This window comes from Heptranchias perlo, chromosome 39 (assembly GCF_035084215.1).
Source record: "Heptranchias perlo isolate sHepPer1 chromosome 39, sHepPer1.hap1, whole genome shotgun sequence".
Lineage (NCBI taxonomy): Eukaryota > Metazoa > Chordata > Chondrichthyes > Hexanchiformes > Hexanchidae > Heptranchias > Heptranchias perlo.
This window is the reverse complement of record NC_090363.1, coordinates 7,735,547-7,746,642: the sequence shown is the minus strand read 5'-3', so window position 1 is coordinate 7,746,642 and position 11,096 is coordinate 7,735,547. Positions and strand designations below refer to the sequence as shown.

The window sequence follows — 11,096 nt, the reverse complement described above, 5'->3', positions numbered from 1 at the left end:
CCAAGTGACCAAAACATTTATCTTTAGCACGTAGGTGGTGCTGAGATTTATTTCCAGTGATCAGATTAGCAGCACTCAAGGTTCCAGAAGTACAAGAACCCTGACAGCGAGATACCTTTCAAAGGACACTTTATTGCAATCCTGCTCTAATTAATGCTTTTAAAAACTGCCCCCAATCGAAGTTAATCAGCTTTAGCTACTGAAGTATTAAGGCGAGGGTTAGCTGCGATCAATCCTGTGAATATAAATCATCCAGGTTCCCACATTCATAAAAAGCTCAGTGATTCCTGCAGCTCATGACCTACTCTCTCTCTCCCTGCAGCACACAGTCCGCTCTCTCTCTCTCTCTCTCCCTGCAGCACACGGTCTGCTCTCTCCCTCTCTCTCTCCCTGCAGCACACGGTCCGCTCTCTCTCCCTGCAGCACACGGTCTGCTCTCTCCCTCTCTCTCTCCCTGCAGCACACGGTCCGCTCTCTCTCCCTGCAGCACACGGTCTGCTCTCTCTCTCTCTCTCTCCCCCTGCAGCACACGGTCTGCTCTCTCCCTCTCTCTCTCCCTGCAGCACACGGTCCGCTCTCTCTCCCTGCAGCACACGGTCTGCTCTCTCTCTCTCTCTCTCCCCCTGCAGCACACGGTCTGCTCTCTCTCTCTCTCTCTCTCTCCCTGCAGCACACGGTCCGCTCTCTCTCTCCCTCTCTCCCTGCAGCACACGGTCTGCTCTCTCTCTCTCTCCCTGCAGCACACGGTCCGCGCTCTCTCTCTCTCTCTCTCTCTCTCCCTGCAGCACACGGTCCGCTCTCTCTCTCTCTCTCCCTGCAGCACACGGTCTGCTCTCTCCCTCTCTCTCTCCCCCTGCAGCACACGGTCTGCTCTCTCTCTCCCTGCAGCACACGGTCTGCTCTCTCTCTCCCCCCTCTCTCTCCCTGCAGCACACGGTCCTCTCTCTCCCTGCAGCACATGGTCTGCTCTCTCTCTCTCCCTGCAGCCACACGGTCTGCTCTCTCCCTCTCTCTCTCCCCCTGCAGCACACGGTCTGCTCTCTCTCTCCCCCTCTCTCTCCCTGCATCGCACGGGTCCTCTCTCTCTCTCTCTCTCTCTCTCTCTCCCTGCAGCACACGGTCTGCTCTCTCCCTCTCTCTCTCCCCCTGCAGCACACGGTCTGCTCTCTCTCTCTCCCCCTCTCTCTCCCTGCAGCACACGGTCCGCTCTCTCTCTCTCTCTCTCTCTCTCTCTCTCCTCCCTCTCTCCCCCCCCTGCAGCAGACGGTCTGCTCTCTCTCTGCAGCACACGGGTCCGCTCTCTCTCCCCCTCTCTCTCCCTGCAGCACAAGATCCGCTCTCTCTCTCTTTCTCTCTCTGCAGCACACGGTCCGCTCTCTCCCCCTCTCTCTCCCTGCAGCACAAGATCCGCTCTCTCTCTTTCTCTCCCTGCAGCACACGGTCTGCTCTCCCCCCTCTCTCTCCCTGCAGCACACGGTCTGCTCTCTCTCGCTCTCTCTCTCCCTGCAGCACACGGTCCGCTCTCTCCCTCTCTCTCCCTGCAGCACACGGTCTGCTCTCTCTCGCTCTCTCTCTCCCTGCAGCACACGGTCCTCTCTCTCTCTCCTCTCGCTCTCTCTCTCCCTGCAACACAGGGTCCGCTCTCTCTCTCTCTCTCCCTGCAACACACGGTCCCTCTCTCTCTCTCTCTCTCTCCCTGCAACACACGGTCCTCTCTCTCTCTCTCTCTCTCTCTCTCTCCCTGCAACACACGGTCCGCGCTCTCTCTCTCTCCCTGCAGCACACCGGTCCGCTCTCCCTCTCGCTCTCTCTCTCCCTGCAACACAGGGTCCGCTCTCTCTCTCTCTCTCCCTGCAACACACGGTCCTCTCTCTCTCTCTCTCTCCCTGCAACACACGGTCCTCTCTCTCTCTCTCTCTCTCTCTCTCCCTGCAACACACGGTCCTCTCTCTCTCTCTCTCTCTCTCTCCCTGCAACACACGGTCCGCGCTCTCCTCCCTCTCCCTGCAGCATACCGTCCGCTCTCTTTCTCGCTCGCTCTCTCTCTCTCTCTGCAGCACACGGTCCTCTCTCTCTCTCTCCCTGCAACACACGGTCCGCGCTCTCTCCCTCTCTCTCTCCCTGCAGCACACGGTCCTCTCCCTCTCTCTCTCTCTCTCCCTGCAACACACGGTCCGCGCTCTCTCCTCCTCTCTCTCCCCTGCAGCACACGGTCCTCTCTCTCTCTCTCTCTCTCTCTCTCCCTGCAGCACACGGTCCGCTCTCTCTCTCTCTCTCTCTCCCTCCCCTGCAGCACACGGTCCGCGCTCCTCTCTCTCTCCCTGCAGCATACGGTCCGCTCTCTCTCTCTCTTTCTCTCCCTCCCTGCAGCACACGGTCCGCGCTCTCTCTCTCTCCCTGCAGCACACGGTCTGCTCTCTCTCTCTCTCTCTCTCCCCCCTGCAGCACACGGTCTGCTCTCTCTCTCTCCCCCTCTCTCTCCCTGCAACACACGGTCCCGCTCTCTCTCTCCCTCTCCCTGCAGCACACGGTCTGCTCTCTTCCCTCTCTCTCTCTCCCTGCAGCACAACGGTCCTCTCTCTCTCTCCCTCTCTCCCTGCAGCACACGGTCCTCTCTCTCTCTCTCTCTCCCTGCAGCACACGGTCCTCTCTCTCTCTCTCTCTCTCCCTGCAACACACGGTCCGCGCTCTCTCCCTCTCTCTCTCTCCCTGCAGCACACGGTCCTCTCCCTCTCTCTCTCTCTCTCCCTGCAACACACGGTCCGCGCTCTCTCCCTCTCTCTCTCCCTGCAGCACACGGTCCTCTCTCTCTCTCTCTCTCTCCTCTCCTGCAGCACACGGTCCGCTCTCTCTCTCTCTCTCCCTCCCTGCAGCACACGGTCCGCGCTCTCTCTCTCTCCCTGCAGCATACGGTCCGCTCTCTCTCTCTCCCTCCCTGCAGCACACGGTCCGCGCTCTCTCTCTCTCCCTGCAGCACACGGTCTGCTCTCTCTCTCTCTCTCTCTCTCCCCCCTGCAGCACACGGTCTGCTCTCTCTCTCCCCCTCTCTCTCCCTGCAACACACGGTCCGCTCTCTCTCTCTCCCTCTCCCTGCAGCACACGGTCTGCTCTCTCCCTCTCTCTCTCTCCCTGCAGCACACGGTCCTCTCTCTCTCTCCCTCTCTCCCTGCAGCACACGGTCCCTCTCTCTCTCTCTCTCTCTCCCTGCAGCACACGGTCCTCTCTCTCTCTCTCTCTCTCTCTCCCTGCAGCACACGGTCCGCTCTCTCCCTCTCTCCCCCTGCAGCACACGGTCCCTCTCTCTCTCTCCCTGCAGCACACGGTCTGCTCGCTCTCTCTCTCTCTCTCCCTGCAGCACACGGTCCGCTCTCTCCCTCTCTCTCTCTCTCTCTCCCTGCAGCACACGGTCCTCTCTCTCTCTCTCTCTCTCTCCCTGCAGCACACGGTCTGCTCTCACCCTCTCTCTCTCTCTCTCTCCCTGCAGCACACGGTCCGCTCTCTCTCCCTGCAGCACACCGGTCCGCGCTCTCTCTCTCTCTCCCCCTGCAGCACACGGTCCGCTCCCTCTCTCTCTCTCTCCCTGCAGCACACGGTCCGCGCTCTCTCTCTCTCTCTCCCTGCAGCACACGGTCTGCTCTCTCTCTCTCCCCCACCCCCTGCAGCACACGGTCTGCTCTCTCTCTCTCTCTCTCCCTGCAGCACACGGTCTGCTCTCGCTCTCTCCTTCTCTCTCCCTGCAGCACACGGTCTGCTCTCCCTCTCTCTCTCTCTCTCTCTCTCCCCCCACCCCCTGCAGCACACGGTCTGCTCTCTCTCTCTCTCTCCCTGCAGCACACGGTCCGCTCTCTCTCTCTCTCTCTCCCTGCAGAACACGGTCCGCTCTCTCCCTCTCTCTCTGCAGCACACGGTCTGCTCTCTCCCTCTCTCTGCAGCACACGGTCTGCTCTCTCCCTCTCTCTCTCTCTGCAGCACACGGTCTGCTCTCTCTCTCTCTCCCCCTGCAGCACACGGTCTGCTCTCTCTCTCTCTTTCTCTCTCTCTCTCTCTCTCCCTCCCTGCAGCACACGGTCTGCTCTCTCTCTCTCTCCCTGCAGCACACGGTCCCGCTCTCTCTCTCTCTCTCTCTATCCCTGCAGCACACGGTCCGCTCTCTCTCTCTCCCCCTGCAGCACACGGTCTGCTCTCTCTCTCTCTCTCCCCCTCTCTCTCTCTGCAGCACACGGTCCGCTCTCTCTCTCTCTCCCTGCAGCACACGGTCCGCTCTCTCTCTCTCTCCCTGCAACACACGGTCCGCTCTCCCACTCTCTCTCTCCCCCTGCAGCACACGGTCTGCTCTCTCTCTCTCTTTCTCTCTCTCTCTCTCTCTCCCTCCCTGCAGCACACGGTCTGCTCTCTCTCTCTCTCTCTCCCTGCAGCACACGGTCCGCTCTCTCTCTCTCTCTCTCTCTCTCTATCCCTGCAGCACACGGTCCGCTCTCTCTCTCTCTCCCCCCTGCAGCACACGGTCTGCTCTCTCTCTCTCTCTCTCTCCCCCTCTCTCTCTCTGCAGCACACGGTCCGCTCTCTCTCTCTCTCCCTGCAGCACACGGTCCGCTCTCTCTCTCTCTCCCTGCAGCACACGGTCCGCTCTCCCACTCTCCTCTCCCCCCTGCAGCACACGGTCTGCTCTCTCTCTCTCTCTTTCTCTCTCTCTCTCTCTCCCTCCCTGCAGCACACGGTCTGCTCTCTCTCTCTCTTTCTCTCTCTCTCTCTCCCCCCACCCCCTGCAGCACACGGTCTGCTCTCTCTCTCTCTCCCTGCAGCACACGGTCCGCTCTCTCTCTCTCTCTCTCTCTATCCCTGCAGCACACGGTCCGCTCTCTCTCTCTCCCCCTGCAGCACACGGTCTGCTCTCTCTCTCTCTTTCTCTCTCTCTCTCTCTCTCCCTCCCTGCAGCACACGGTCCGCTCTCTCTCTCTCTCCCCCTGCAGCACACGGTCTGCTCTCTCTCTCTCTCTCTCTCTCCCCCTCTCTCTCTCTGCAGCACACGGTCCGCTCTCTCTCTCTCTCTCCCTGCAGCACACGGTCCGCTCTCTCTCTCTCTCCCTGCAGCACACGGTCCGCTCTCCCACTCTCTCTCTCCCTGCAGCACACGGTCCGCTCTCTCCCCCCTCTCTCTCCCTGCAGCACAAGATCCGCTCTCTCTCTTCTCTTCTCCCCTGCAGCACACGGTCTGCTCTCCCCCTCTCTCTCCCTGCAGCACACGGGTCTGCTCTCTCTCGCTCTCTCTCTCCCTGCAGCACACGGTCCGCTCTCCTCCCTCTCTCTCCCCTGCAGCACACGGTCTGCTCTCTCTCGCTCTCTCTCTCCCTGCAGCACACGGTCCCTCTCTCTCTCCCTCTCGCTCTCTCTCTCCCTGCAACACAGGGTCCGCTCTCTCTCTCTCTCCTCCCTGCAACACACGGTCCTCTCTCTCTCTCTCTCTCTCCCTGCAACACACGGTCCTCTCTCTCTCTCTCTCTCTCTCTCTCCCTGCAACACACGGTCCGCGCCTCTCTCTCTCTCCCCTGCAGCACACGGTCCGCTCTCCCTCTCGCTCTCTCTCTCCCTGCAACACAGGGTCCGCTCTCTCTCTCTCTCTCCCTGCAACACACGTCCTCTCTCTCTCTCTCTCTCCCTGCAACACACGGTCCTCTCTCTCTCTCTCTCTCTCTCCCTGCAACACACGGTCCTCTCTCTCTCTCTCTCTCTCTCTCCCTGCAACACACGGTCCGCGCTCTCTCCCTCTCCCTGCAGCATACCGTCCGCTCTCTTTCTCGCTCGCTCTCTCTCTCTCTCTGCAGCACACGGTCCTCTCTCTCTCTCTCCCTGCAACACACGGTCCGCGCTCTCTCCCTCTCTCTCTCCCTGCAGCACACGGTCCTCTCCCTCTCTCTCTCTCTCCCTGCAACACACGGTCCGCGCTCTCTCCCTCTCTCTCTCCCTGCAGCACACGGTCCTCTCTCTCTCTCTCTCTCTCTCTCTCCCTGCAGCACACGGTCCGCTCTCTCTCTCTCTCTCTCTCCTCCCTGCAGCACACGGTCCGCGCTCTCTCTCTCTCCCTGCAGCATACGGTCCGCTCTCTCTCTCTCTCTCTCTCTCCCTCCCTGCAGCACACGGTCCGCGCTCTCTCTCTCTCCCTGCAGCACACGGTCTGCTCTCTCTCTCTCTCTCCCCCCTGCAGCACACGGTCTGCTCTCTCTCTCCCCCTCTCTCTCCCTGCAACACACGGTCCGCTCTCTCTCTCCCTCTCCCTGCAGCACACGGTCTGCTCTCTCCCTCTCTCTCTCTCCCTGCAGCACACGGTCCTCTCTCTCTCTCCCTCTCTCCCTGCAGCACACGGTCCTCTCTCTCTCTCTCTCTCCCTGCAGCACACGGTCCTCTCTCTCTCTCTCTCTCTCCCTGCAACACACGGTCCGCGCTCTCTCCCTCTCTCTCTCCCTGCAGCACACGGTCCTCTCCCTCTCTCTCTCTCTCCCTGCAACACACGGTCCGCGCTCTCTCCCTCTCTCTCTCCCTGCAGCACACGGTCCTCTCTCTCTCTCTCTCTCTCTCCCTGCAGCACACGGTCCGCTCTCTCTCTCTCTCTCCCTCCCTGCAGCACACGGTCCGCGCTCTCTCTCTCTCCCTGCAGCATACGGTCCGCTCTCTCTCTCTCCCTCCCTGCAGCACACGGTCCGCGCTCTCTCTCTCTCCCTGCAGCACACGGTCTGCTCTCTCTCTCTCTCTCCCCCCCTGCAGCACACGGTCTGCTCTCTCTCTCCCCCTCTCTCTCCCTGCAACACACGGTCCGCTCTCTCTCTCCCTCTCCCTGCAGCACACGGTCTGCTCTCTCCCTCTCTCTCTCTCTCCTGCAGCACACGGTCCTCTCTCTCTCTCCCTCTCTCCCTGCAGCACACGGTCCTCTCTCTCTCTCTCTCTCTCTCCCTGCAGCACACGGTCCTCTCTCTCTCTCTCTCTCTCTCCCTGCAGCACACGGTCCGCTCTCTCCCTCTCTCCCCCTGCAGCACACGGTCCTCTCTCTCTCTCCCTGCAGCACACGGTCTGCTCGCTCTCTCTCTCTCTCTCCCTGCAGCACACGGTCCGCTCTCTCCCTCTCTCTCTCTCTCTCTCCCTGCAGCACACGGTCCTCTCTCTCTCTCTCTCTCTCTCCCTGCAGCACACGGTCTGCTCTCACCCTCTCTCTCTCTCTCTCTCTCCCTGCAGCACACGGTCCGCTCTCTCTCCCTGCAGCACACGGTCCGCGCTCTCTCTCTCTCCCCCTGCAGCACACGGTCCGCTCCCTCTCTCTCTCTCTCCCTGCAGCACACGGTCCGCGCTCTCTCTCTCTCTCTCCCTGCAGCACACGGTCTGCCTCTCTCTCTCTCCCCCCACCCCCTGCAGCACACGGTCTGCTCTCTCTCTCTCTCTCTCCCTGCAGCACACGGTCTGCTCTCGCTCTCTCCTTCTCTCTCCCTGCAGCACACGGTCTGCTCTCCTCTCTCTCTCTCTCTCTCTCCCCCCACCCCCTGCAGCACACGGTCTGCTCTCTCTCTCTCTCTCCCTGCAGCACACGGTCCGCTCTCTCTCTCTCTCTCTCCCTGCAGAACACGGTCCGCTCTCTCCCTCTCTCTCTGCAGCACACGGTCTGCTCTCTCTCCTCTCTCTGCAGCACACGGTCTGCTCTCTCCCTCTCTCTCTCTCTGCAGCACACGGTCTGCTCTCTCTCTCTCTCCCCCTGCAGCACACGGTCTGCTCTCTCTCTCTCTTTCTCTCTCTCTCTCTCTCTCCCTCCCTGCAGCACACGGTCTGCTCTCTCTCTCTCTCCCTGCAGCACACGGTCCGCTCTCTCTCTCTCTCTCTCTATCCCTGCAGCACACGGTCCGCTCTCTCTCTCTCCCCCTGCAGCACACGGTCTGCTCTCTCTCTCTCTCCCCCTCTCTCTCTCTGCAGCACACGGTCCGCTCTCTCTCTCTCTCCCTGCAGCACACGGTCCGCTCTCTCTCTCTCTCCCTGCAACACACGGTCCGCTCTCCCACTCTCTCTCCCCCTGCAGCACACGGTCTGCTCTCTCTCTCTCTTTCTCTCTCTCTCTCTCTCCCTCCCTGCAGCACACGGTCTGCTCTCTCTCTCTCTCTCTCCCTGCAGCACACGGTCCGCTCTCTCTCTCTCTCTCTCTCTCTCTATCCCTGCAGCACACGGTCCGCTCTCTCTCTCTCCCCCTGCAGCACACGGTCTGCTCTCTCTCTCTCTCTCTCCCCCTCTCTCTCTCTGCAGCACACGGTCCGCTCTCTCTCTCTCTCCCTGCAGCACACGGTCCGCTCTCTCTCTCTCTCCCTGCAGCACACGGTCCGCTCTCCCACTCTCTCTCCCCCTGCAGCACACGGTCTGCTCTCTCTCTCTCTTTCTCTCTCTCTCTCTCTCCCTCCCTGCAGCACACGGTCTGCTCTCTCTCTCTCTTTCTCTCTCTCTCTCCCCCCACCCCCTGCAGCACACGGTCTGCTCTCTCTCTCTCTCCCTGCAGCACACGGTCCGCTCTCTCTCTCTCTCTCTCTCTATCCCTGCAGCACACGGTCCGCTCTCTCTCTCTCCCCCTGCAGCACACGGTCTGCTCTCTCTCTCTCTTTCTCTCTCTCTCTCTCTCTCCCTCCCTGCAGCACACGGTCCGCTCTCTCTCTCTCTCCCCCCTGCAGCACACGGTCTGCTCTCTCTCTCTCTCTCTCTCCCCCTCTCTCTCTCTGCAGCACACGGTCCGCTCTCTCTCTCTCTCCCTGCAGCACACGGTCCGCTCTCTCTCTCTCTCCCTGCAGCACACGGTCCGCTCTCCCACTCTCTCTCTCCCTGCAGCACACGGTCCGCTCTCGCTCTCTCTCCCTCCCCCCGCACCGTCCGCTCTCTCCCCCTCCCCCCGCTCTCTCTCCCTCCCCCCGCACCCTCCGCTCTTTCCCCCCTCCCCCCGCACCCTCCGCTCTCTCCCCCTCCCCCCGCACCCTCCGCTCTCTCCCCCTCCCCCCGCACCCTCTGCTCTCTCCCCCTCCCCCCGCACCCTCCGCTCTCTCCCCCTCCCCCCGCTCTCTCCCCCTCCCCCCGCACCCTCCGCTCTCTCCCCCTCCCCCCGCACCCTCCGCTCTCTCCCCCTCCCCCCGCACCCTCCGCTCTCTCCCCCTCCCCCCGCACCGTCCGCTCTCTCCCCCTCCCCCCGCACCCTCCGCTCTCTCCCCCCTCCCCCCGCACCCTCCGCTCTCTCCCCCTCCCCCCGCTCTCTCCCCCTCCCCCCGCACCCTCCGCTCTCTCTCCCTCCCCCCGCACCGTCCGCTCTCTCCCCCTCCCCCCGCTCTCTCTCCCTCCGCCCGCACCGTCCGCTCTCTCCCCCTCCCCCCGCACCGTCCGCTCTCTCCCCCTCCCCCCGCACCGTCCGCTCTCTCCCCCTCCCCCCGCACCGTCCGCTCTCTCCCCCTCCCCCCGCACCGTCCGCTCTCTCCCCCCTCCCCCCGCACCGTCCGCTCTCTCCCCCTCCCCCCGCACCGTCCGCTCTCTCCCCCTCCCCCCGCACCGTCCGCTCTCTCCCCCTCCCCCCGCACCGTCCGCTCTCTCCCCCTCCCCCCGCACCGTCCGCTCTCTCCCCCTCCCCCCGCACCGTCCGCTCTCTCCCCCTCCCCCCGCACCGTCCGCTCTCTCCCCCTCCCCCCGCACCGTCCGCTCTCTCCCCCTCCCCCTCCGCTCTTTCCCCCTCCCCCCGCACCGTCCGCTCTCTCCCCCTCCCCCCGCACCATCCGCTCTCTCTCCCTCCCCCCGCACCGTCCGCTCTCTCCCCCTCCCCCCGCACCATCCGCTCTCTCTCCCTCCCCCCGCACCGTCCGCTCTCTCCCCTCCCCCCGCACCGTCCGCTCTCTCTCCCTCCCCCCGCACCGTCCGCTCTCTCTCCCTCCCCCCGCACCGTCCGCTCTCTCCCCCTCCCCGCACCGTCCGCTCTCTCCCCCTCCCCCCGCACCCTCCGCTCTCCCCCTCCCCCTCCGCTCTCTCCCCCTCCCCCCGCACCGTCCGCTCTCTCCCCCTCCCCCCGCACCGTCCGCTCTCTCCCCCTCCCCCCGCACCGTCCGCTCTCTCCCTCCCCCCGCACCGTCCCCTCTCTCCCCCTCCCCCCGCACCGTCCCCTCTCTCCCCCTCCCCCCGCACCGTCCGCTCTCCCCCCTTCCCCCGCACCGTCCGCTCTTTCCCTCCCCCCGTCCGCTCTCCCCCTCCCCCCGTCCGCTCTCTCCCTCCCCCTGCACCGTCCGCTCTCTCCCTCCCCCCGCACCCTCTGCTCTCTCCCTCCCCCCGCACCGTCCCCTCTCCCTTGCCCTGATTTGTCGAAGTTTGCAGCAATGGGAGTTCACATTATTCAAACTGCCTTCAAGGAGGAGGGGAAGCTTTGATCTTACTGCTATTTTCGTGCTGTGCAACATGGAAAATCTCTTACCTTGCCCAGTGTGGAGAAACTTAGTTGGAATACGAAGGATAGAATCTCAACCAGGTCCATATTTCGGGACTGTTGGAGGGGGACAGGGAGAGAAACAGAAATGTTAGTTACGCTGTGCAAGTTGATAATTTGTTTAACGGACACAGCAAGATCCCACAAACAGCAACGTGATAATGACCAGATCACTGATGTTCTCCAAGGCGGCCTTCGAGACACATGACAATGCAAAATCGTCGAGCAGAAATTGATAGCCAAGTTCTGCACCCATGAGGACGGCCTCAACCGGGATCTTGGGTTCATGTCACGCTACATGTAACCCCACCAGCGAAAAAAAGTTATCTGTTTTAATACAACTGGTCATTCTCTCTCTTTCTCTACCTTTCGGATGTTTCTCTCTCTCTCTCTCTGTCTTTGTGTTCTGACCATTTGTGTATTCAGTAGTCTTGTATGTAATGTCTCTCTGTCTGAACACTATTCAACTCCTTTGATTGCCTTGATAACGGGCAGTTGGAAAGATTATCTGTAATCACCAGGTATTGTTCTCTGACTATATATGCGGTAACCTTTATGGAATCCCACACTCACCTGACGAAGGAGGAAGCCTCCGAAAGCTTGTGATTTTAAATAAAGCTGTCGGACT

General features: G+C 62.1%; 1 protein-coding gene across 2 annotated transcripts in view; it reads right to left on the bottom strand.

Moving 5' to 3' along the window:
• gtf2h4 (general transcription factor IIH, polypeptide 4) overlaps window positions 1-11,096 on the bottom strand; it is a 66,503-nt gene that overhangs the window by 23,927 nt on the left and 31,480 nt on the right. For both annotated transcript variants that reach the window (XM_067974009.1, XM_067974010.1), the window contains one exon: window positions 10,457-10,525. In XM_067974009.1, the coding sequence (XP_067830110.1) occupies window positions 10,457-10,525 (69 nt within the window). The remainder of the gene's footprint in view (window positions 1-10,456; window positions 10,526-11,096) is intronic.